At 45.8% G+C, this 25133-nt stretch overlaps 1 protein-coding gene across 2 annotated transcripts in view; it reads left to right on the forward strand.

Moving 5' to 3' along the window:
- UBE4A (ubiquitination factor E4A) overlaps nucleotides 1-25133 on the forward strand; it is a 1266879-nt gene that overhangs the window by 940930 nt on the left and 300816 nt on the right. For both annotated transcript variants that reach the window (XM_044080891.1, XM_044080892.1), the window contains one exon: nucleotides 8774-8948. In XM_044080891.1, the coding sequence (XP_043936826.1) occupies nucleotides 8774-8948 (175 nt within the window). The remainder of the gene's footprint in view (nucleotides 1-8773; nucleotides 8949-25133) is intronic.

Genomic DNA, 25133 nt, shown 5'->3' on the forward strand with positions numbered 1-25133 from the left:
CCTTGTATGTCAGGCAGAGATCACCTCTGAGTAGGTGGTATGCAACCGAGTACAGCTGGAGTTTCTTCATTCGAGCTGCATAGGGCATCTGCTTGAGGCCAGTGATCCTCTTGGTGAGGTACTTCTGTGGTCTTTCCAGTTGTTGCAGGTGTCTTGTAAGCTGCATTCCAAATGGGGCATTGTACTCTATGATGGGTGTGATGAGTAATGCATAGAGAGGCCCAATGACCTCTTTCGATCTGGATGCAGATCCCTTATTACATCTTCTGTATTTAGGGGGCTACCACCTATGTGGTAGTTTATGGGTAATTTGTTTTTTCCAAAGGGGATGAGTATGCACTTTTTGGCATTTAGCTTGAAGCCATGCTTTTTACACCAGGTATCTGTCTCAGTGAGACCCTTTTGGAGGATGTCTGTGTCAGCCAGAGAGTCAGTTATAGCCCCTAGTTTGCAGTTGTCTGCAAACTTGGTCAGCCATAGTCCTCCTGTGCTTGCCTGTACCTCTGAGAAGTATATGCCAAACAGGAGGGGTCCTAGGACTGAGCCCTGGGGAACGCCTCTTGTAACCGGCCTAGAGTCAGACCTAGCTCCCGCAACTCTTACCATGTGGGTTCTGTCCGTGAGCCAGTTGGCAACCCATCTCCTGACGTAGGGGTTTATGTTCAGTCTGGTGAGCTTGTCTATAATACCTGAGTGGGGAATGGTGTCAAAGGCCTTTGCAACATCTAGATAGGCTGTGTGGAACACCTTTCCCTCGTCTATAGCCTTGGTAACTGTCTCAAAGAAGTCCACCAGGTTTAGGAGGCTTGATCTGCCCTTAATAAAGCCGAACTGGGTATGGTCCAGTGTTTGGATGTTTCCAATGTCTCTGTTAATGAGATCCATGATGACGCACTCCATAGCTGTGCAGACCAAGCTAGTCAGGCTTGTAGGGCGATAGTTCCTGGGGTCCGTTGTGGCTCCACCTTTGTGGAGTGGAATAACCATTGCTGTGTGCCACTCTGTGGGCACATAGCCTGTGGAGAGGCTGAGTTTAAACAGTGTGTTTAGGCTTTGAGTTCATGTAGGACGCAGCCTGGGACACCGTCCGGTTCCATTGATGCTGTGTTTTTGGCTTTGGAGAGAGCTGTTTTAACCTGAGTGTCTGTGATTTCAGGGGCACCTTCAGAGTAAATGGCAGAGTTTTACTCAGGGATTGTTTAACGCCCTTATGGTTTTGAAACCTCCTCATTGAGTTTCTTTTCCTGCCCCTCCTTGATCCTCTACTCTCCTTAAAAGACCATCATCTGAGGAGGTGAATTCAGATGAAGAATTCCTTGCTTATTCATCTTAGATTCCCTCTCTGAGGAAGAGGAGTCTGCAAGCCCTGACATTCCTTTTGAGGGCATTTCTTTTGGAGACAAAATCTCTAGAATGATAAGAGTTCTTTAAATGGGATTGTGCTCAGGTTTCTGAGGTTCATAAGAAGTACTACGAGCTTTTGCAAATGGTGTCTCCTTGACCTTCTGCTTCTCCTCTTGTTTTGGCTGCATTGTTGGATGCCTTTTCTACTGCATCTAAGGCTCTAGATTCTTAGCCTTCTGCACCCCCCCCCCAAGAAACCTGATAAGTTTTATAGGATGCCTTGAGGACTGCAAATTTCTCTATAGGTATCCTTCTGCTGACCCCTCAGTGGTGTCTGTGGCATCTGACAAGCTATCTCAGTTGCTATCTTCTACTAAGCTACTTACTTCTGGTAAAGATGGCAGAACTGTGGAAAGGCTAGGTAAGAAGGTTTATACCTCTGTTACCTTGGCTTTTAGGGCTGTCAGTTATCAGATCTATATGTCCAGATGTATTTTGGCTCTTCTTCTCTAGCCTGTCAGTTAATTATTTATTCCCAGTTGGCTCGCCATTCTTTTAAGTGTAGTTATGAGGCAGCAGAAGCTTCTTCTAGACTAGAGCTTCTGCTTTTGGTTCTGTAATGAGGAGATATTCCTGGCTTCGGCTTCAACCTTTGCTGATGATATTAAGGATACGTTGATGGATGCTTCTCTAAACAAACAACACTTGTTTGGTGAAGCTGCTGCTGATTTGTTTAAGTCTCTTCATGATAAGGGCAAGGCTTTGCAGGAATTAAACATGTTTTCATTTCTCCTGTGCCCAAATTTCAGAGAAATTACCCTATAAGCTGGTCTCTGTTCATAGGCAGTCTCACCCTCCCCTAGGGTAAAAAAGGTGGGAAGCAGGCTCCTCCTGCTAAAGCTACCCAGACTACTGTGACACAGTGCTCTACTTTTCCTGGCAAACCAGGTGCTTTCTGACTATCCTTTTATTCTCAGCCACATTCCTCTTTCACTTCATCTTTCCCTATCCCTTCCTGTCTGGTTAAAGATTACTCAGGATTCCTGGGTTCTGTCCATTATCTGCCTAGGGTATTTCATGCTGTGGAAATCTCTTCCCCCTTTTATGGGCATTCCTCATCACCCTCGGGAGAAGTTGGCCTTCTTTCCAGCGGTGCTTCAGGATCTTTTGACTTTCTACTCCAGAATGTTCTTGGTTCCCAAGAAAGAGGGCACTTGGAGACCTGTTGTAGACCTCTGTCACCTAAACACCTTTGTGAAGGTCCCTTCCTTTCGAATGTTGTCCCTTCAAACCTTGTTCTTTCTGCTGCTTCCTCGGGCTTTGCTAGTGTATCTGGACCTCCAGGATGCTTACTTTCATATCCCCATTCATTCACTTTTCAGGAAGTTTTTACATTTCTCTGTTGCTTCCTGGCATTTTCAGTTCTCTGCTTTGCCTTATGGTCTTTCTACTGCCCCAAAGGTATTCACCCAGTGTGTCAGTCCTGTGATTGTTTTTTGCAGGCTAAAGGGGATCTAAGTTTTCTCTACTTGGAAAACCTCCTGTCTCAGGTATCCTCTCTAGAGATATTGCTGCAAAATCTTAATTTTGTTGTCTCCCTTCTGCAGAGCCTAGGGTTCACTATGGATTTCAAAAAATCGTTTCTGACTCCTTAACAGGATCATTACTTTTTGGGGTGCAGGATCCAGATTGTTCCACTGCTCGCATCCATGCCTCCTCCCAAGGTCCTAACTTTCATTTCTTTCTTTCAGTCCCTTCTTACTTTGGTTTCAGTAACAGCCAGGGAATTTTTGAGAGCTCTTAGGTTCAAAGTCTCCACCATTCCTGTGCTTCCATTTGCCAAGCTCCACATGAGAAAACTTCAGTGGTTTCTAACGTCATTTTAGCTGCAGCATTCTCATCCCCTTGATTTCTTAGTTCCTCTTCTTCCATGTCTCAAGCTGGAACTTCATTGATGGTTTCCGCAGTTGACTGTTAGTCCAGGGTTCCCTGTTCAACCATTTCTTCCCTCAGGAGCTGTTCACAGATTCTTCAGATGTGGAATGGGGAGCAACCTTGGTGTCCCAAAACGTACATGTAGTCTGGTCACGTCATCAACAAAAAGACCACATGAGCATCAAAGAAATGAGAGCTCTTCTGCTGGCTCTTCAGGCCCTTCATCCTCTCTTCTCCCCAGGTGTTTACAGACAATACCACAGTGATTGGGTATGTCAACAAACTGGAGGGACAAGGTCTTATCTTCTTGCTGGTTGGCACTGCTAGTGTGGGAACTTGCTATCCAGTATCAAGTGACATTTCAGGCAGTTTACATTCCCTGAGGTCAAAACATTGTGGCAGACTCTCTGAGCAGGTCCATAACTCGATTTCATGAATGCTTCTCAAGAATGTATTTCTGGATATTGTCCACCAGTGTGGTACTCCTCAAATGAATCTTTTTGCCTCCCCTCAGAATAGACAGCTTCCTCTCTTTTCTGCCAGAGTCCTAGGTCCTCTGGTTTGAAAGGTGTATGTCCTCTCTTTATCTTGGAAGGGGATGTTTCTTTATGCCTTTCTTCCCCTTATCTTCATTCCAAAAGTCCTGTTCAGAATAAAACAGGATGCTCCCAAACTCATGTTGGTGACTCCCTTTTGGTCAAGACCATATTGGTTCCGTCTTCTGCGTTTAGCCAATGGCAGTCATCGCAAGTTACCTCACAGGGTGTTCCCACTCACACAAGACAAGGGATCTCTCATCCATCCCCACCTGTCCATTCTTCAACTGACACTGTAGGTGATAGTATTTTGATTCCACATAGGCACCTTTTTTCTGAGGATGTGTGCTTAGGGTCTTGCAGGAGGCCAGGAAATCTTACTTATCTAAATGAGGAGGTTTTCTGTTTGGTGTCTTTTATTCTAACGTGGATCCACTTTCTTTGGATGTTCCTTTGATTCTGTCGTATCTGTGTGAACATTTCAATGCTAGGTTGGCTTATTCTTCTGTGAAGGCCCACTTAACTATCTCTGCTTGTCTGCCATTATCACTTCCTTTAGCTTCTAGATTTGAAGCTAAACAATTTCTTAAAGGCATCTTTTATATTGGGCCTTACAAGAAGTCTGCCCCTCCTCCCCAGGATCTTAATTTTGTTTTAGAAAAGTTGACCCAGGCTCCTTTTGAGCCTGCTGCTTCAGCTTCCTTACAGCATTGTTCTTGGAAGACTGCACTTTTGTTACCTTTACTTCTGCCAGGCAGGTGTCTGAGCTACAAACCCTTATGGATTGCCTTTCCTTACAGCATTGTTCTTGGAATTCTGTACTTTTGTTAGCTTTACTTCTGCCAGACAGGTGTCTGAGCTACAAGCCCTTATGGCTTGCCCTCCTTTTTTAGGGTTCCATAAGGACAGGGTGTCCCTTCATATTAATCCTTTTTATGCCCAAGGTGGTGAATGAGTTGTCTCTTAATTGGTCTGTTCATTTGCCCACTTTTTTTCCATTCTCTGCAGTCTGCCAGTGAGAAGGTGCTGCACACATTGGATGTGCATAGAAGACTCATATTTTATTTGGATAAGACTAAATCTTTTTATAAATCTGATCAGCTCTTTGTTTCTTTTCATCCTAGGTCTTTAGGATTGGCTGTGTACAAGCAAACTATTTCTTCTCAGATTTCTAAAGCCATTTATTTTTGTTATTCCTTTCATGGTAAGAGCATTCCTTCTTCTGTAAAGGCTCATTCTGCTAAAACTGTGGCTTCTTCTGGTGCCTTTTTCAAGGGTTTGGATATTGACTCCATTCTTGAGGCAGCTACCTGGACTTCTGTGCATACATTTACCAAGCACTACAAGTTGGATGAAATTTCCCAGAGCTAGAACTTGTTTTGCTAGAGCCATCCTTCATGGGTTTCTAGAGAGCTCTGCTGGTCCTTCCCCCTCCCTTCTTCCTGTGCTTTTGCACTTTCCCTGTTGTAATGAATTCTGCAACAGTGAAATGGAAGGACATACCACAGTTGTGTAAGATCTTACCATAACAGTAGATGTCCTTCTCTTCACTGTTGCAGTATTCACTCCCTCCCTCCTCCCCTTGGTCCTTTTTCTTCTGGATGCATTGTTTACCGCTCTACTCCTTGGACTGGCCCTACTGGGGCTGTCAATTCTGAGGCTGGTATGTCCAGACATTACCTTTACGCCCTGCATTTTATGCAGTTAGCACAAGTGTGATATATGGTGTACCTTAAAGCAACCTAAAGTCTTTGGTAGTGGCTGGACATCGGGCTTCCTTTGGCATATCTCTCTATTGTAATAAATACCAAAACAGTGAAGATAAAGACATCTTCTGTTATGGTAAGATCTTACACAGTTGTACTTTCTTGATTAAACTATTTGTCATCGGGGTACACATAAGGCCACCTAGAATGGAGAAGGCCATTGCTTTGGACCTTAACTTTGTGTTGGAAAAACTAATATCTCCATTTGAAAACACTGTTGTGGCAGATTTACTATTCATTACTTGGAAAACTTCTTATTGCTTTGACATGTATGAAGGGTATCTGAGTTGCAAGCTGTCATGGTGGGTAAACCCTGACTGGTATTCCACAAGGACAGAGTTATTTTCAGAACAATTCCCTCATTTATACCCAGAATAGTCTCGGAGCTTGCTTTGAATCAGGCCCTCAATCTTCTAGTATTTTACCCAGAACCTCAAAACCAGGAAGAGAAAAAAGCTATTTATTCTTGATTTACATAGAGAGTTCTTGTGGTGTCTTGACAGAACTAAGTTTTTAGAAAAGCTGATCAACTGTTTATTTCTTATGGTGGGAATAAGATAGGAAAACCTGTCTCAAAACAGACTAGTTCTAGATGGTAGTTCTCATCTATTTTTTTTTTTGTTATTCCCACCATAGTAAATTGGTTCTAGGTAGTATCAAGGCTCACTGTACAGAGCCTTATCCTCTGCAATGGCATCCTGGGAAGGGGTAAACTTAAGCATTTTAGTGGCAGCTACTTGGTCCTTTGTACATGCATGTACAAAGGATTACAAACCGGATTCCTTTTACAGGTCCAGAACTAACTTTGCAAGGACCATTCTCCATCTCCTGAAATCTTTATGCCAACTCCTCTCGGGTTGGATAAGCTTTGGTAATCAACTCAAATAGCCAAAAGCAACGCAGCAGTGGAAATGATGGACATAACAGAGCTGTGTAAGAACTTACCATAACAGTAGAGGTTTGAATTCCATACTGCTACAGTAGTCGCCACCCCCTTTTCTTTCCTATACATAATTGTTGTTTTTTGGGGATATAAAATGCTTTTTTGTTTATATCCGATTGTTTTTTCGGGAATGACGATGCTTCCTATTTATTTTTATGGGCAAGAAATTCCTGAAGTCACTTCCTTCTGGCTGCTTATTATCTGTTTGGTGCTGGCTAATCAGCAGCCAGATGGAACATATGAGAGGGAGACCGAGCTTTTGAAGCAGGCCTTTTTTGCTTCCTTAACAGGAAACAACCAAAAATAGCCAAAGACTATTGCAGCAGTGTGGAGTTCAAACACCTACTTTCATGGTGAGTTCTTACATAACTGTACTTTTTGTAAGGCTGTTGCAGCCAAGCCCTTTTACTCCTACCACTTCCTTTTACTTATGAGCTCTGGGAAGTGTTCTTGTAATAAGGACTACCACGGCAGTGATCTAAGTGAAGAATATAATACAAATGTGTTTGAACGTGCTATTAAAGTAGATGTTCAAGTAGATTGCTGTTGCAGTATTGTGTCCCTCCTACCATCCACTATAACTTTCTTTGGGCCTCGTCAGCAGGAGTGTGGTATCTGATTTCTATGCAACCATCCTTTTTCCCTTCTTTTCTTACTGGAACTTATGCATCCTTGGTTTTGGATAAACTTCAGGAGACCTATCCCCCCCACACACACACAGAACAGCATTAGAGGGCCCTTTGGGGTAGGAATTCTAGGGCCTTATTCATTGTCTCATTGGATAGATACCCTTCTGTCTTCCTGGGCAAGAAAGCTGTAAGATATGAGGACATGCATCCAACATAAATTTTATATAGGGAACATTTTAACATCCCTGAGTGGTGGAAGTCTGCTGCATCTGTAGGCAGAGTGGGGCCAGGTTATGGAAGTTGGGCCAGATTTCAGGCCTTCTGCATCTGAGAACCCAGTACTAAAAATAACTGAAGCAGTGATATACATTAACATCTGTCATGGTCATTTCTTGCCAGTTTGTACTGTTTTACAGCTCTGCTGCATATAGATCAGTTTTGTGAAGTTGTATATTAGCCCCATACTATTTCTGACAATAGGGGATTCAACTGAAATACTGAAATTCAAGTCTGTGTTTTTGGAAGAAAGTTCTGCAATAGTCTTTCCTGTCAGTACGTTGTGCAGTGTCACTTCATGGCAAAGTGTCATGATGTCCTTTGCCTTTGTTTCAGCATCTTGACTTTTGTTGTCACCGTTGTTTATTCTCACATCTCACCACAAAAGCAGGTTAGCAAACTTTTTCTGCCAACATGCACTTACTACACTTTAGAACACTCATACATCTACCTACTTAAGTGAATAAACTACTGCAAACTTCAACAAGGTGTCTTTATTCCTCCCACAGGAAGGGTATCAGAGAGTGAGTCTCCTAGATCTGTTAACTAAAGTGATTGTATCTGGACTTATCCTTTATACTCGGTTACTTGTTAGTCCTGGCACCCTCTGTGTCACAGGTGGGATACCAGACTTCACTCAAGCCCTCTGGATTACCTCTGTACCTTCCAGTATTCTCTGTTACACATTATTAATTCTGAATCTTAAAAAAAAAAAAAAAGTAAATATGAATTATCCCAGGGAGTGCTACAGCTTGCATTTGCTGTTGGAAATCAGATGAAATTGTGTTGTCAACCAAAGTCAGTATCAGGAGGACTTTGTAACTATTTTTAGTTGCATAGATGGTATTTTATTAGATAATGTGTAGGCTACTATTATGGCCATCTTTGACAAAACTGTATTTACCCACAGATAGAAAAAAAATGAAAAGGTTAAGAATATTAAATTAGCACTATGCTATTATGAAGATAACGCCTGAGTGCAGTATAACAATCTTGCTGAATCACCGCAGCTCCACGCTACCTAGTATGCTACCATATTGGCCAGCATAACAACAAAAACCTACTGGTTTACAAAAATGAGCAGTGAGAAATGCACCAGAATCTACTAGGAACAGAATGTAAGTTTAGCAGGGGTAGGATCCTTGTAGTACATAAAGGAATATAAAAAATGCCAATGCTCTTCACTAGGAATGAAACACTCCGTTCTTATTTTACCATATTTTTTATTCCTTGTGTGCAGTACTACATCCTTTGCATACCAGCAAAAGGTTATACATCATCTATAATGTAGTTATACAAACCTTTGAAATGCTTCTCTAACATTTCCATATTCCTGTTTTCCAGTACTTAAGTAAAATAAAGATCCAACAAATTGAGAAAGACAGAGGTGAATGGGACAGTCTCTCTCCAGAAGCTCGACGTGAGAAGGATGCAAATCTGCAGATGTTTGGTCAGTTGGCACGATTCCATAATATCATGTCTAATGAAACCATTGGGACACTTGCCATGCTCACATCAGGTAAGGCTTCTCAGTTTTTGATGCATGTATTCCATTAAGGTCAGAAGAAACAGTCTTACTGAAATCCTTCATATACAGTCTGGGTCAGACTGTCACTTGAAATCCTTTATTTTTTTAGTACATCTTTTCAGAAAGGCTGCCCCGTATACTTCCCATTTTCTTAGGAGCAGGAGGAATATATGTTCTAAGGCTGATGCTTCATAAGGGATATGACCACATCTTTCTCAGGTGTAACTGATTTTTATGTGACTTGCTATACAATGTTTGTTTGCTGGTTGTGGAATAGCCAGTCTTAATTATTTTGTCCTTGTGTGCGCTGCTGCCCGTCATGAGGGGAAGTATAACTAGTAAGATGTTCTTCGTGTTTCACTGTTGCAGTCATTACATTTCGGTAATCTGCTGGCCGGTTGCCCTCAGTCGGCCTGATTAACAAATTCTTGGGTCCTGCGTTGGTTGCTGTCCCTTCTTCCATGACGTCAGGTCATCAGGGGTATAAAACATGCAGCCGACGCCATTACATCAGTCTTTCTTGCCGTGCGGTGCCCGAAGCAGAAGCAGTTTGCAAGTGCCGGTCGGCCAACTCCTGAAATTTTCGTTTTCGAGTTTCAGAACCGAAGTCTTCAACTAAAAGCTAAGTACCCTGTTGGGAAAACTTTTTCTTGCTCCTTACCGATGTCAGTAAAATTTAATAATTGTATTACTTGTGGGAAGCAAATACCTCATAAGGATTTTCATTTGTACTATATTTCTTGCCTAGGCCCTGACCACAACGTACCTTGCTGTCGGTTTTGTGCTTTATTTAATCAGCGCACCATCCGTCTTCGGTACATTTTTGCTTCTAAATATTTCGGATCTCGGTTTAATTATCCAGAAATGACGTCGGTTAGCCATCCGACTACCGGAATACCGAAAAAACGCAAAGAAAAACACAGAGACAGGCCGTTGAGGTCCAAAACTGCCAACGACGCTTCTGCTAAGCCAGTTTGCTGGTACTCAGTGAAACGCTTTCGCAGCCCCTGATACCCGCTACTTCTGATTCGCAGGCCTCTACTGAGACCCATTCGGAGTCCGGTATGCTGCGAGATGCGTCCCCTATGGAACCCGTGGATGCCTCTACCTTGGATGGGTCCGTAGCCACTGTGCAGGCACCGGCTTCTGAGGGTGTATTCAGGCCTACAGACTTGCATATTAAACCAACTCCACCTTCAATACTGAGGCCTAAATCTCGATCTATGTCTAAAAAACTGACACCCAGGCCACATGTACAGGCCCCTATGCCTATAACTCTTCTGAACTGGACTCTGTTTCCTCTGACTCTTCTAATGACCTGGATTTGTCCATACCTACTTATGAGGCTTCTGATGCAGAGGATTCCATTCCCTCTGCTTCTCCCCCTGAGGATTTTTCTTTTGGGGAAACTTTGCATACCTTAAGGGAGCATTATCACTGGGAAAGTCAGGAATTTTCTGAATCCAAAAAGAGGCTTAGGGATTTCCTTCTTCTTCTTCCTCAGCATAGGCCTTTGGCTATACCTCCTTTTCTAGACATTGTTGATGATGTGTTTTTGGAATCCAGTATGGCCCCTGATTCCCTGCCTCCGACCTCTAGTAAACCAGACAGATACTACAGGGTTCCTGAGTCCCACAAATTTCTTTTCAAAATCCTGTTGCGGATCCAGAAACCATTTCTCAGGGGCCCAAGGGCATTAAGGCTTCTACTGCTAAAAATCCTACCCCTTCTGATAGAGACTCCAGGGCGCTGGATCGATGGGATAAAAAGGTTTATACTTTCTGCAACCTTGGCAATCAGGGCTTTAAACTGTCAATTCCATATGCTAAAATATCAACAGCATATCATGGGACTGCTTAAACAGAAAATGATGTTGATTTCTGACTGTGTGGAAAATAAAGATTTACAGGATTTATTGCATTCAGCTGAACGAGTTGGAAAACATACTTTGCAATGTGGTTTTGATTCTTTAGAGCCTTCTTGCAGGGCTGCTGTTACTGGCCCTGTCCATAGAAGGCATGCTTGGCTTAAAGAACAATCTCTGCCTGATCATGTTAAAGCAAAACTGTTGGATGCTCCTTTACATCAGGACTGTCTGTTTGGCAATAAGGCTGAAGAAGTTCTAAAAAAGATGGAAGATGAAGCTAAATCTATGCAAACTGTGAAAGATTCCTTACAAGTACAACCTCCAAGATTTAGTAGGCACAGCCTTACTAAGAACTGGTCCTTTCCAGCTCCTTCCAGAGCCACTCAATCCAAACCCAGACACTCAAAAAGCACCAGGTTTCAGTCCTAAGGGACTCTCAGAACTAAGCAATGGGGTGCTTCCACTTCCAAATCTGGAAATAACAAGACACCACCCTATGGTAAACAGTCTCAATGACTTTCCTTTAAAATTACTAAGCACTTACCTCTCAGCCACCCCTTTGGGGGAAAACTGGCTCTTCATGCAAAAAACTGGCAACTTATAAGCAAGGACAAATGGGTTTTAAATATAGTGTCCCAGGATTTCATTTCCACACGTTGCCACCTCCAAATGGATGGCCACATCTGCCCCCAAATCAGTGGGCAGAGGCTCAGAAACAAGTACTTTCCCTCCTAAACATGGAGGCAATTCAACTAGTACCAGAAGAGGAAAAGGGACAAGGTTTCTATTCCAGACTTTACCTGGTAACCAAAAAAGACAAGTCATGGTGTCCAATTCTGGACCTGTCTACTCTATACACCTTTCTGGACATTCCAAAATTCAAGATGCTGGCCCTTCACCAGTTACTTCCTATGCTAGGCAAGGATGCCTGGTTGGCAACTGTAGATTTAAAAGAGACTTACATGCATATTCCAATCAGGGAATCTTGCAGAAGATACCTTCGCTTCAAAGCAGATTACTTGCATTATCAGTTCTCTGCACTGCCCTTTGACTTGTCTATTGCGCCCAGGGTATTCACAAAGTGCCTGGCTCCAGTAATTGCATTTTGCAGGCAAACAAATATTCAAATATATCCATACCTGGACGATTGTCTAATTCAGGCAGAAAACCAGGCCACTCTTCGAAAACATCTGGCATTTGTAAAAAGGGTTCCAATTTGTCTAGGGTACACCATAAACGAAAAGAAATCACAACTGGTACCCTCTCAAAAAATTACATTCTTGGGTGCAAGCTTGAATACATCTGCCCAGATGGCTTTTCTTACGCCAGAAAAGCAAATTCGTTTGGTGACTTTAAACAGGTGGCCATAAAAACCCTGCTATCTGCAAAACAAATAATGCAAGCCTTGGGGTTCATGGCGTCCTGCATTCTTCTAATTCCATATGCAAAACTGCATATGAGGAAACTTCAGTGGTACTTAAAAAGTTTATGGAGTCATCATTGTCACAGCCTAGAAAAAATGATTCCTATCATACCTTGCCTGCGCCTAGAGTTCCTATGGTGGGCAGAGGCCTGCCACCAAAACAAGGGACTGCCATTCACACCACTCCCTGCCACCCAAACCGTAACTACAGACGCATCAGACTATGCATGGGGGGCTCATCTGGCAGGGAAGTGCATTCGGGGCAAATGGAGCCCAAATCAAATGCGCTTTCATATCAATCAAAAAGAAATGCTAGCTGTACAGAATGCTCTGACAGCCTTCAAGGACTACCTTCATCCAGGACAACTACTGGTAAAGACGGACAACACCATGGTTATGTGGTACATAAACAAGCAGGGGGTACACATTCCTTCCCCCACTGCAGACTAGCCATGGCATTGTGGAACACAGCTTTGAGCTACCAAGTGCAACTACAAGCTTAATTCCTGCCAGGAAAGCAGAATATTCTGGCAGACAAACTAAGCAGAAATCTCATGGGCCCACACGAATGGAAACTGGAACCACGGATTTTCAACATGTTGACACGCAAATGGGGGAGCCCAGACATAGATCTTTTTGCCTCACCCCAGAACTATCAGTTGGACAAATTTTGCACAAGAACTCATCACAAAAAAGCCTGGAAAGTAGATGCTCTGTCCTTCAGCTGGAAAACCCCATCAGTCTATGCCCCCCCCCCCCGCCTCTGCTCTCCAAAGTTCTACTAAAAGTCAAACAGGAGAAACCAAAAATTATTTTGATTGCTTCAGACTGGCCACGCAAACACTGGTACCCACTCCTGTGCAGTTTGTCACAAGTTTCTCCATGGCACTGCCTCAGACACCTTCCTTACTGTCTCAGCAGGAGAACCAAATTCAGCACCCTCAGCTCCAAACATTGAATCTTGCAGCTTGACTAATCATTTAAATTCCCCTTAGCATCCCTCAGCAAACCAGTGATGGATATCATTTTGGAGGCGAGAAGACCTAGTACTAGAAAATCTTATGCTGAAAAATGGAAAAGATTCTGTGCCTGGAGTCAATCTCAAAGGATGAGCACAGCAGCGCCCAAGTTACCTCAGATTTTGCAATACTTAACTGAGATGCTTCACAAGGGCCTCTCTTTTTCCTCAATTAAAATCCATGCCTCAGCCATTTCAGCTCATTACAACACAGAACCCCCCCCCCACACACTTCTCTCATCCTCTGCTAAAGCAGTATTTCAGAGGGGTCAAAAACTTGAGACCACCCAGGAGAGCACCAACCCCTGCCTGGGACTTTAACTTTGTATTGGAGAAACTCACTGTACCTCCTTTCGAGCCAGCTGCTATTGCAGACTTAAAATTGCTTTCCTGGAAAACAGCCTTCCTTTTAGCAATTACTTCAGCTAGAAGGATATCTGAATTACAGGCCCTTATGGCAGTGGAGCCTTTCATCATCTTTCATGCGGACAGGGTGTCACTCGGTACCAGTCCATCCTTCATGCCCAAGGTGGTATCCAGTGTGGCTCTTAATCAGTCCATTCATTTGACAACTTTCTTTCCCAATCCACAGAACAAGGGGGAGTGGATTCTGCATTCATTGGATGTACACAGACAACTTAGATTCTACTTGGACAGGACTAAATCTCGAAGAAAATCTGAACAACTGCTGGTAGCATTTGCTGCTGGGCAGAGGGGAAGGCCATTTCAAAACAAACCATTTCTAAATGAATAAGCCATTGCATTCATTTCTGTTACAAGCACCATGGAAAACCTATCCCCCAGGGGATCAGATCTCATTCCACCAGGGCTGCATCTACTTCTACAGCCTTTCTCAGAGGTGTTCCTACCAGGGATATTCTAGAAGCTGCTACCTGGAGTTCAGTTCATACTTTCACCAAGCATTACCACAATTTTCTCTAAATCCAGAGCTGGCTTTGCCACTGCTGTTTTGCAGGGCCTTATAGCTGGTCCTAATGCTGTATAAATCCATTCTCCCAACCACAGCTTTGGGAATCTACCGAAATGTAATGACTGCAACAGTAAAGCACGAAGAACATAGTACAGTTGTGTACACTTACCATAAATGTAGATGTTTGAGTGTATTCACTGTTGCAGTCCTGGTTACCCTCCCTCCAGCCCCCTGTTTTTCTCTTACTTTACCTCTACTTTCTTTTACTGTGCTTAAAAGCCTTTTTGGTGTATTTGCTTTTGTTTGCAGGTATATTTTTGTGTTGTTAATTACTTATATATTTTGCTCCCCATTTGGGGGGCACCTGACATCTGGGGCAAGAAAAACTGATGTAATGGCATCTGCTGCATGTTTTATACCCCTGATGTCATGGAAGAAGGGACAGCAACTGACGCAGGACCCATCAGACCGACTGAGGGCAAACTGCCAGCAGATTACCCAAATGTAATAACCGCAACAGTGAATACACTCTAACATCTACATTTGTGGTAAGTGTACACAACTGTATTTTATTGATAAGGCAGATGCTTTACCTGTGGGAAATTTCTGATCTGTCAGTTTCTGTTTACCTCCTCTCCAGTCTTAACTTTGGCCAGATCAACTGTTGCATTTTGGAGCCTCTTTAGTGAGTATGTGCTGTGCATACCCTCTCAGCCATAGTAGAAGGATTGGATGCCAAGGTGAAAATGTCATAGGTTTATAGGTGTGTAGTACACTAATGAACACCCTTTATAAGCCTGGCCTTGTAACCCAAATGTGACTCACAACCTTGATTTATATATAGGTAGTGATTTACTGACTACTTCTGTCCATTAGAGACAGAGGAGCCAAACCAGGGGTGAATTTCCTAGTACCCATCCATTGGTCCAAGTTGCACTTAAAAAGGGATGGGGAAGAACTCTGTTTCACATGGATGGGGTGCCTGTTCCAGAGAATGGGAATTCTCTGAGAAACCTCTCTCTCTCTTCTGGTTATGTTCCAAGCAAAGTTTAGGTCTCTTAATGTAGTAGTTCTAATGCTATTTGTTTTGCAGATGTACAAAAGGTTCATCAAAACAGAGTCTAGGGATACCATGTATGCCATGCAAATATAACTTCTCAGAAGTCTGTATAATACCAAGTAAAGCGATATTGTTTTGAAGCAATAAGCATAGAATGTTGGGTTTACTTCCTGTATTCTTTTTGTAAGGAACCTTTGTGGACTTTACATTTGCTGCATGTGCCTGGTCAGGTTCTTACCGAAGGGGCATTTTATGATGGGTCTGATGAGAGCCAACGTCAGTGGCATGATAACATATCTGGACCTAGTTGCAATGCCTTTGCTTATAAGTTGAACATCATAGACAGATTTTCTTACTACCTCGGACACATGCCATTTGAAGGCTAGGTTACTATCTACATGGTTTCCCAGATCCCTGACTAGTGAGTCAACTTTTAAAGGTGTTTTCATGATGACGTAGTTACCGAGGGTTACAGACTTCTCCAAATGTACTGAAATGCATTTCTTGGTATTGAGTTTTAAGCGATGGCTTTGACACCAAGCATTTGTCTGTATTAGACCTTCATGAAGGGTGTTCTTATCTTGGGAGGGATTCAGTAACTGTTCCCAATCTGCAATCATCTGTGATCTTGGTCAGACAAAGGAATTTGATACTGGCTTTGACATCCGCGAAGTAGATGAATGGGCCCAACGCAGAGCCCTTGGGGGCTCCACTGGTGACCGGCCTCTTTGTGGAGGTGGCCTCATTGATTCTAACCTCCTGGGTCCTATAAGTGAGCCAGCTAGCTATCCAGCATGTCAGAAAGGGGTTTATACCTACTTCCATAAATTTGTTGATAATGCCTGAGTGGGGCATCAAATTCTTTAGCCAGATCTAGTTAAGCTGTATGCACTGTTTTCCCCTTGTTCATAGCCTTGGTGACCTTTTCAAAGAAACCCACCAGATTCAGTAAGCATGGCCTTCTTCTGACAAAGCCAAATTTGGATGGATCCAGTGTCTGGAGGTCTCCTATGTTCTTATTGATAATTTATATGATAAGTCTTCACATGGATTTGCAAATAAGAGTAGTCAGACTTATGGATGTGTAGTTTCCAGGATCTGTTGAAGGTCCTCCCTTATGAAGGGGGATGCTGTTGCAAACCTTCATTCACATGTCACAAAGCCTTTTTTAAGACTACAGTTAAACAATGACTCCATGGGTCCTAATAAGTCATGATCTGAAGTAGGGACTTCATTTGTCAGCAACCTTTGGGATACGGATCCTTTCTCGGATCCGAGCCGGCAACTTCTATCATAGCATAGATCCGAGCTCCTAGCTCCTTCCCTTACCCATAATCCCCTGCCTACCCTGACTGACCCCAGATCTAGTTTGCCGCTCTTCAAGCAACAGCTAGATTCCAGAGCTCTTGGCGTTTTTGTGAGAAAAAAGTGTTCTTTCTTCCTTTCTGAGTGAGTGATTGTGTGTGTGTAGTAGGTTTACCCTTAACGCTAAAACTTATTATTTTTAGCTTTTTCAGCTTAAATTTTAATTTAATTTTTTCCTCCCTCCCCGCTGGTCGTAGCGTGTGTGTGTGACTTGAGTGTAGGGTCCTAGTGAGTATGCTTTACTTTAAATATGTCAGAGGCACCTAAAGCCATTTTTTCGAAATGCACCGAGTGTGGTCACAAGCTTTCACCGGCTGATGGCCACACTCGGTGCGTTAGGTGCCTTGGGGTTGAACACCTCTCTTCGGGTTGCGCGATTTGTGCGATGGGGCACTTAAGGATCGGAGGTCAAAGCTGGTTCTGGCGGGCCTTTTACCCCCAGACTCTGCTTCGGCCTCCGGTACTTAGGTGACTGCTACTCAACCTCCCGCTTCGGCTCCAGAGGATAGGGAGTCCAGGAAAGAGAAGTGGAGGGAGAAGCACCTTTAGCGGCAGGCCGAGGACTCATCTGCCCTGCCCGCCAAGAGGGCTTCTCCGTCCAGGTCTTCTCGGTCTCCTCCTCCTCGGATCCGATCCCCTTGTTTCTCCCCGGGGCCCGAGGAGGAGGTGACCCGGTCCCCGTCGAGGTCATCGAGGCGGCACTCCAGGTCTGCCTCGGTGGCCTCTTCGAGGTCCACATTTAGCATGTCAGATGCGGACATGGACCGGATGATGAGGAGATTCATCCAGGCCCAGATGCAGATGGGAGTGCTCTTGTTCCCCCCCCCCCTCTGGGGGGAGCTCGACCCCTTTTTTCCCCCCTATTGCTCCTTCTCCGACCCGCTTTCCGGGGTCGGAGCGCTCGGAGCCGAGCCAAGTTGGATCCGGGGGTGGGTCGGAGCCGACTGTGCTGGGCACATCGGCTCCGACGGCTCCCTCGAGTTTGTCGGATCTGACCTCTCAGAGCCGTGGGCTGAGCTTCGGATCCGAGAGATTCTGTGTGCTTTTGGCTCCGTCCCGGTCGGAGCACACTAGTCTCTCGGATCTGACTTTCTCGGTGCCGGGTCCGATCCCCGCTTTGGATCCGAGTGGCAGTCGGGTCTCGGATCCGTCTGAGAGTGGCTCCCCTTCGGCTTTCGCTGCGGTGGAGAGGGCACTGTCGAGTGCTTCCAGGCCTCCGGTCCTGGCTTCGGCTCCCTCCCACACTCCTTCTCATCTGGTCCTGGCTCCCCTCATCCGGCCATCGGGGCAGCCTGCCTCAGCGCCTCTAGGAGTTCCAATGGAACAAGACACAGTCCGTGAGGACTCCTCGGACAGCCCCCCCGAGGAGATTCCTCACAAGGCAAAGTGCAAGAGGAGGCACATAGACTCCCCTGAGAGTCTCACCGAAGATACGGACTTAGATGAAGGGGAAGGCTCCCCTAGGTCACCTCCCGAGGATGTCTCCTTCGGAGACATCATGGAAATGCTCAAAATCAGGGGCGGTTGGTCTGCCCCCAAGGCTTGCTCGGATGAGTCCGTATTCCTTGAGGTGTTTGAGGCAGGACCATCTACCTCTTGGGTGTCCCCTCCACCCGACCCCTTGGTGGATCTCATATCCACTAGGGCTTGGAAGGAACCGGACACCATAGAGCCAATCCCCAAGCGCCCGGACAAAATTTTGAGCCCCCCTGCAGAGAGATCACACTGGAGCAGAGGTCCCCCTGTGGATGCCATGTTGGTGGTTGCAGCCACCAAGAAAGAGTTGGCTCAGGAGAGCCCCACGGTTCATCCTCCGAGCAAGGAGTCTCGTACAATGGACCATCTTGGGAAGCGGGCCTTCAGTTCAGCCACCTTCTCTGAGGGCCTTGAACTACATGGCACACGTTATTCGGATGCAGCGGGATCTAATTAAGGAATATGCTGCTTCCCCCCCAGGGTCCATGTCGGAGGGAGACAAGGATCTGTACTCCTCCCGAATGGCCACCCTCCGCTCTATTTCTAACACCTCTATGCAGCTGTTGTCTCATGCTACAGAGGGAGCCGCTAGAGCAGGCGGAGTCGGGATTGTCATGAGGAGACAGGCCTGGCTCCGTCGCTGGGACTTCTCGGAACCCTTTAAGGCGTCATTCGCGAATGCCCCTTTTGATGGTTCTGCACTGTTCGGCAAAACCATTTGCAACACTCTTGTCCAGAGCAAGAAAGACGGGAAGACTTTGTCTGCCATCGGAGTCCGCTTCTCTGTGCCCCAGAGGTCCTTTTCCAAGAACCAAAAGGGTCAGAAGAAGATGTGGTTCCGAAAATCGCATCAATCCCAGTCTGCTCAGGACAACCAGTCCTCTCGTGGCAGAGGAGGACAGGGAGGACGCCGCCCCAGAGGCAGAGGGGGTCCCAGGAATTTTGGGTCCAGAGAACCGTTCTCTGAGAGGCCCACACAGAACCCCTGAGGGGTTACCCGGTTGCTCCACTCTGGAGGCAGTCAGGGGGCGTTTTTTGAGGCACCTAGCAATGTGGGAGTCCATAACAATGGATCGCTGGGTGCGTCATATTATATCCAGAGGTTACCAAATTTCCTTTATCGTAACCCCCAGAATCAGAGGCCTCCCCGACGTACCACCAAGTCAGAGGGAGGCGGCTGCTGCAGAAATTCAGCAGCTTCTGCAAAAAAGAGCCATCCAGCCCGTCCCCCCAGATCAAATCGGATCAGGGTTTTACTCCAGGTTCTTTCTGGTGCCAAAAAAGATGGGGGACTTGAGGTCCATCCTCGACCTCTCTCTCCTAAACCTGGCTGTACCCAAAGAAAAGTTCCGAATGGTCACGTTGCAATCCGTCTTCCCCTTATTACGGGAGGACGACTGGATGTGCTCCATAGACCTCAAGGATGCGTACTATCACATTCTAGTAGACAGGCGTTCCAGGAGGTTTCTCCGCTTCCGGCTGGGTGCCAGTCATTTTCAATTCAGGGCCCTCCCCTTCGGCCTCACCTCAGCCCCCAGGGTGTTCACCAAAGTCCTAGCAATAATAGCGGCCCACCTGAGACTCCAGGGAATTCAGGTCTTTCCATAACTGGACAACTGGCTCCTTACGGCCCCAACAAGGCATCTACTTTGTTCATGCAGGGATTATTTCCTCAGTCTGGCTTCACTATTAGGATTAACCATCAACATGACCAAATCCTCTCTGACCCCTACACAGGTGTTGGATTTTATAGGGGCGAGACTGGATTCCAGACAGATGCTTGCGTTCTTGACTCCAGATCGGCTTCAGAACCTGATGTTGCACGTGCAGGCCATCCTTCAACTGCAAATTCCTTCGGCGGAATTGGTCCTGAGGGCTTTAGGATCTATGGCGGCTGCAATCCCTCTGATGCCATTGGCCCGGTTGAACATGAGGGTCCTGCAGTGGACCCTCCAAGTACAATGGTCCCTGTTTTGCAACCCCCTGTCTCATCCCATTTCCTTAAGCAAGGTTTGCAGAAAGTCGCTCGTGTGGTGGCTCCAGTCCCCCAATCTCCACACGGGACGTCCCTTCTCACTACCACCGCCAGTCGACACAGTGACCACGGACGCTTCTCGCCTGGGGTGGGGGGGCATTTTTCAGGCATGACAGTCCAAGGCACGTGGAGCGACGTAGAGACCTCTTTGCATATCAACATCCTAGAGATGAGGGCGGTGCTTTTGACATTGCAGGCACTACACAGCTCTCTTCCGGTAGGGACGATCGCAGTACAGACAGACAACATGTCAGTCGTCTGGTACATCAACAAACAGGGGGGAACCAGGTCTTACCCCCTTTGCCGCGAGGCCATGAGAGTGTGGGAATGGGCGATTTCCACTAACCGCTTTCTCATAGCAACGCACATTCTGGGATGGTCCAACATTCTAGCGGACAGGCTCAGTCGTACTATCCTGACTCCTTACGAATGGTCTCTCAACCCTTGAGTTGCAGAGCAAGTATTTGCCTGATGGGGGCAACCTTGTTGCGATCTCTTTGCCTCTCCTTCAAACACCAAATGCAACAATTACTTCGCTCTGATTCCCCCCTCCGGGGGAGTCCCCGAGAGACTCTCTAGTTCATGCTTGGCCTCCTGGTTTGCTTTATGCTTACCCTCCTCTTCCCCTGATGTTGAAATTATTGCAGAAAACCAGGCAGTTGGGGAGCAAGATGATCCTCATTGCCCCATTCTGGCCTCGTCAGACGTGGTTCCCTTACCTATGGTCTCACCTAGTGTATCCACCATGGATTCTGGATCCCCTCCCATATCTCATTTCTCACCCTCTCGATCTTCCAACTCCAAACCTGGTCAGCCTCAAGCTGACGGCTTGGTTGCTCCAGTTCCACTCCTCATAAGGACTCCCGGTATCTCATCACCTGTCAAAGCCATTCTTGTAGCAGCTCACAAGCCTTCCACCAGGTGGGTTTATCGGAGTAAGTGGAAACGCTTCACCATTTGGGCAGAACACTGTCATTTAGACCCTTTTACAGCCCCGATAGCGTTGGTTCTAGATTTTCTAACCTCTCTCTTTCTCCAGGGGGCTAGTTCTTCCACAGTCAAGGTACAACTTGCAGCAATCTCATTCTATCACGTGGGGCAAGAATCTAGCCCTCTTATCACTTCCAAACTGTGTAAGACCTTCCTCAAGGGCACCTTCCTCCTTAGGCCTCCAGTCAAAGAGGTGGTACCTCCATGGGATTTATCCTCAGTCTTACAGGCCTTGACTGGTCCCCCTTTCGAATCGGCGGCCACGGTTGATCTCAAATTTCTCTCTTGGAAGACAGCCTTTTTGGTGGCCATAACTTCAGCGAATAGAGTATCGGAATTGCAAGCTCTTTGTGTCAAACCACCATATTTGGCCTTTCATCCGGATAGGGTTTACCTCAGGATCAAGCCGTCCTTCCTACCTAAGATATCTTCAGAAGTGAACATCAATCAATCTATCAATCTTCCGGTGTTTTTCCCCAACTTTCAAAACAAAGGAGAGTACAAGCTGTATTCCTTAGACGTACACAGACAACTACGTTTTTATATTCATAGAACTGCTGATCATAGGCAATCCGATCAGTTGTTTATCTCCTTTGCCAAAAGTAATTTCGGAAAGCCAGATGTTCTTCATCTCACATTGCTGCAGTCCTAACATATGGGTAGTCCGCTGTCCTCGGTCGGCCCGAATATCAAAGTATTAGGCTGACGTCGGTCAAGGCGCTTAAGACTGACATCAGGACGTCAGGGTACAAATGCGCATGACCGACGTCATATCCTCAGTCTTTTTTGCCGCATGGTCCGATGCAGAAGCAGCGTTGCAAGTGCCGTTCGGCGTTCTGAAATTTTTCGAATTCGGAGTTTCAGACCGAGTCAAAGTTGGCTAAGTACCCCGTTGGGGAATATTTTAGTTTTTTCTTGCCTCAGTGGTTTACCGGATGTCAGAAAAAGTGAATAACTGTATTTCTTGTGGGAAGCAGATACCGCATAGGGATTATCATTCTTTGTGTATTCCTTGTTTGGGGCCTGAGCACGACGTTGTTGGGTGTCGCTTTTGTGCTAGGTTCAATAAGCGTACTATTAAGCGAAGGTTAGATTGTGCTAGGTTGGTCGTTGGGAAGCGGTGCAATTATAATATGCCGTCGGATTCTCCGGTGCCCGCTTCTTCGAAGCGCAAAGACAAAGCAGCTAAACCCAGGCAAGAAGAGTCGTCCGTACCGGACGCCGGTTCTTTAGAGGCGTCAGTGGAACCGGTGGTTCTGACGGAGGCTTCTCTGGAGTCCCAGGGGGAGACTTTAATATTGCAGGATGTGGCCTCTCAGAAGGCAGGCCAGGCTGAAGGGGCTTCTCAGGTTACTGTACTCCCCTCCCTTCCTAGGGTGGTTAGGCCCTCTCCTTCTGTTTCCAAGGCTTCTCCCAGAGGCAGGCTAGGTTTAGCTTCTGTTGGTGTCACTCCTAGTTCAGCAGGGTCTGTGCCCAAGAAGCACATGCTTAAAATGGCGGAAGATTTAATTACTTTGATTAGAGGTTCTTTGCCCCCTCCTGATAAGAGGCCTAGGGTGGAGCCAGAGTTGGGGAGTTTTGAGCAGGCTTCGGATGTTTCAGAGTCTTCGGTTGAAGACTTGCAGGAGTACTCTCCTTATTCTGATTCTGATGCAGATGATTCGACTCCTTCTGCTTCTCCTCCAGAGGATTTCTCTTTTTCAGAGACTCTTCATTCCATGAGGGAACATTTTAAGTGGGAAGGTCAGGACTTCTCTGATTCCAGGAAAAGGCTTAGGGAATTTTTGCTTTTGCCCCAGCATAGGCCCTTGGCTATACCACCTGTTTTGGATGTTGTGGAAGATGTGTTTGCAGAGGCTTCACTTAATCCTGATTCTTTGCCTCCTGCTCCTGTTAAACCGGATAGGTATTACAGGGTGCCTGAGGCTCATAAATATCTTTGTAAGAGTCCTAGGGCGGACCCAGAAACTGTTAGTCAGGGACCTAAGGGTGTCAAGGCTTCTGTTGTAAAAAATCCGGTTCCTCCAGATAAAGAGGCCAGAGCTTTGGATAGATGGGGAAAGAAAGTCTATACTTCTTCCACCTTAGCTATGAGGGCTTTGAATTGCCATTTTCACATGTTGAAATATCAAAACTATCTTCTTTCTCAATTGAAGTCTAAGGTAGATGCTCTGGCGGAAGGCATTGAGTGTAAAGAATTGCAAGATTTGGTGCATGTCTCTGAACAAGTGGGTAAGCATTCTTTACAATGTGGTTTTGATGCTGTACAGGCCTCGTCTAGGGTGGCTGCCACTGGTTCAGTTCTTCGCAGGCACGCCTGGCTGAGGGATCAGAATTTATCTGACCATGTTAAGACAAGGATTTTGGATGCTCCTTTACAGTCTGATGTGTTGTTTGGTTCACCTGTGGAGTCAGTCTTGAAGAAAATGGAAGACAAGGCTAAGTCTATGCAGGCTGTTAAAGATTTTTGCAAGTTCAGCCTCCAAGTTTAGTAGGAATTGGCCTGCTAAGGGGTGGACGTATCCTTCTTATGATTCTCAGTCTAGGGGTAGATCTAGACGTGGTAGGGGTAGAGCTCAGAGTTCCTTCAGACCTAGAACAGGGAGTTCACCTGCACAATCTTGGTGAGGGCAGGGGCCAGTCCTTTCGTAAACAGGCCCAATGACCTACCTTTTCAGCTGCCAGATCCTTCTTGCCTGGCAGCACCTTTGGGAGGAAGGTTGGCACTCTTCAAGGAAAATTGGAGTTTGATTACCCAAGACAGATGGGTATTGGATATCATACACCGAGGTTACAAGTTTTATTTCCATACCTTGCCTCATTTCAAAGGCATGCCGGACGTTCCTCCTCAGCAAAGACTAGAGGCTCACAAACAAATTTCTCTGCTACTTCAAATAGGGGCCATACAACCGGTCCCTCTGCCAGAAGTGGGCCTAGGATTTTATTCTCGCCTGTTCCTAGTACCAAAGAAGGGGAACACGTGGAGACCAATTTTGGATTTATCTATCCTCAACACATATCTGGACATTCCCAAGTTCAAAATGTTGACGTTACAACAGCTTTTACCTCTGCTGGGCAAAGATCACTGGATGGTGACTCTGGATCTCAAGGAGGCTTACCTTCATGTTCCTATCAGGCTCAGTTGCAGGAAGTATCTGCGTTTTCGGGCTGGGACTTCTCATTATCAGTTCTCTGCATTGCCCTTTGGCTTATCTACTGCGCCCAGAGTGTTCACGAAGGTTCTGGCTCCAGTGATAGCTTTCTTCAGGCTAAGAGGAACACAGATCTATCCTTATTTGGACGATTGCCTGATTCTGGCCCAAGAAAAGGACGAACTTCATCATTTACAGTATGTGATAGCAGTGCTAAGATGCCTGAGGTATTCTGTGAACGAAATAAAGTCCAGTCTAGTACCCTCTCAGGACATGTGCTTTCTGGGTGTGAGACTGAATACAGCATCCCAGATGGCCTTTTTGACCCCGGACAAACAAAAGAATCTTTCTCTGTACTTCCATCAATTGTCTCATCAGTCCAGGCTGACTGCAAGGACAGTCCTTCAAGCCTTGGGGTTCATGGCATCTTGTATTCTGGTGCTTCCCAATGCCAAACTGCATATGAGGAAGCTACAATGGTATCTCAAAAATGTATGGACACAGCACTGCCACGATATGGACACTGTCATTCAGATAATACCTTGCATTCAAAAGGAATTTTTGTGGTGGGCTCAGGAATGTCACCTAAACAAGGGACTCTCTGTGACCCGGCCAGAGGCGAGTCAGATTCTAACGACAGATGCCTCAGACAAAGCTTGGGGAGCTCATCTAAATGGAAAGTGGGTACAAGACACGTGGCCTGCCAGACTTCAACATCTACATATCAACTTGAAGGAGATGTTAGCAGTCCAATTTGCATTAATAGCTTTCAAGGATTTACTTCTTCCAGGGCAGGTGTTGGTTCTAACAGACAACACAACTGTCATGTGGTACATCAACAAGCAAGGGTGAATGCATT

This window comes from Protopterus annectens, chromosome 8.part0 (assembly GCF_019279795.1).
Source record: "Protopterus annectens isolate FY-2018-M chromosome 8.part0, PAN1.0, whole genome shotgun sequence".
NCBI classification, from domain to species: Eukaryota; Metazoa; Chordata; order Ceratodontiformes; family Protopteridae; genus Protopterus; species Protopterus annectens.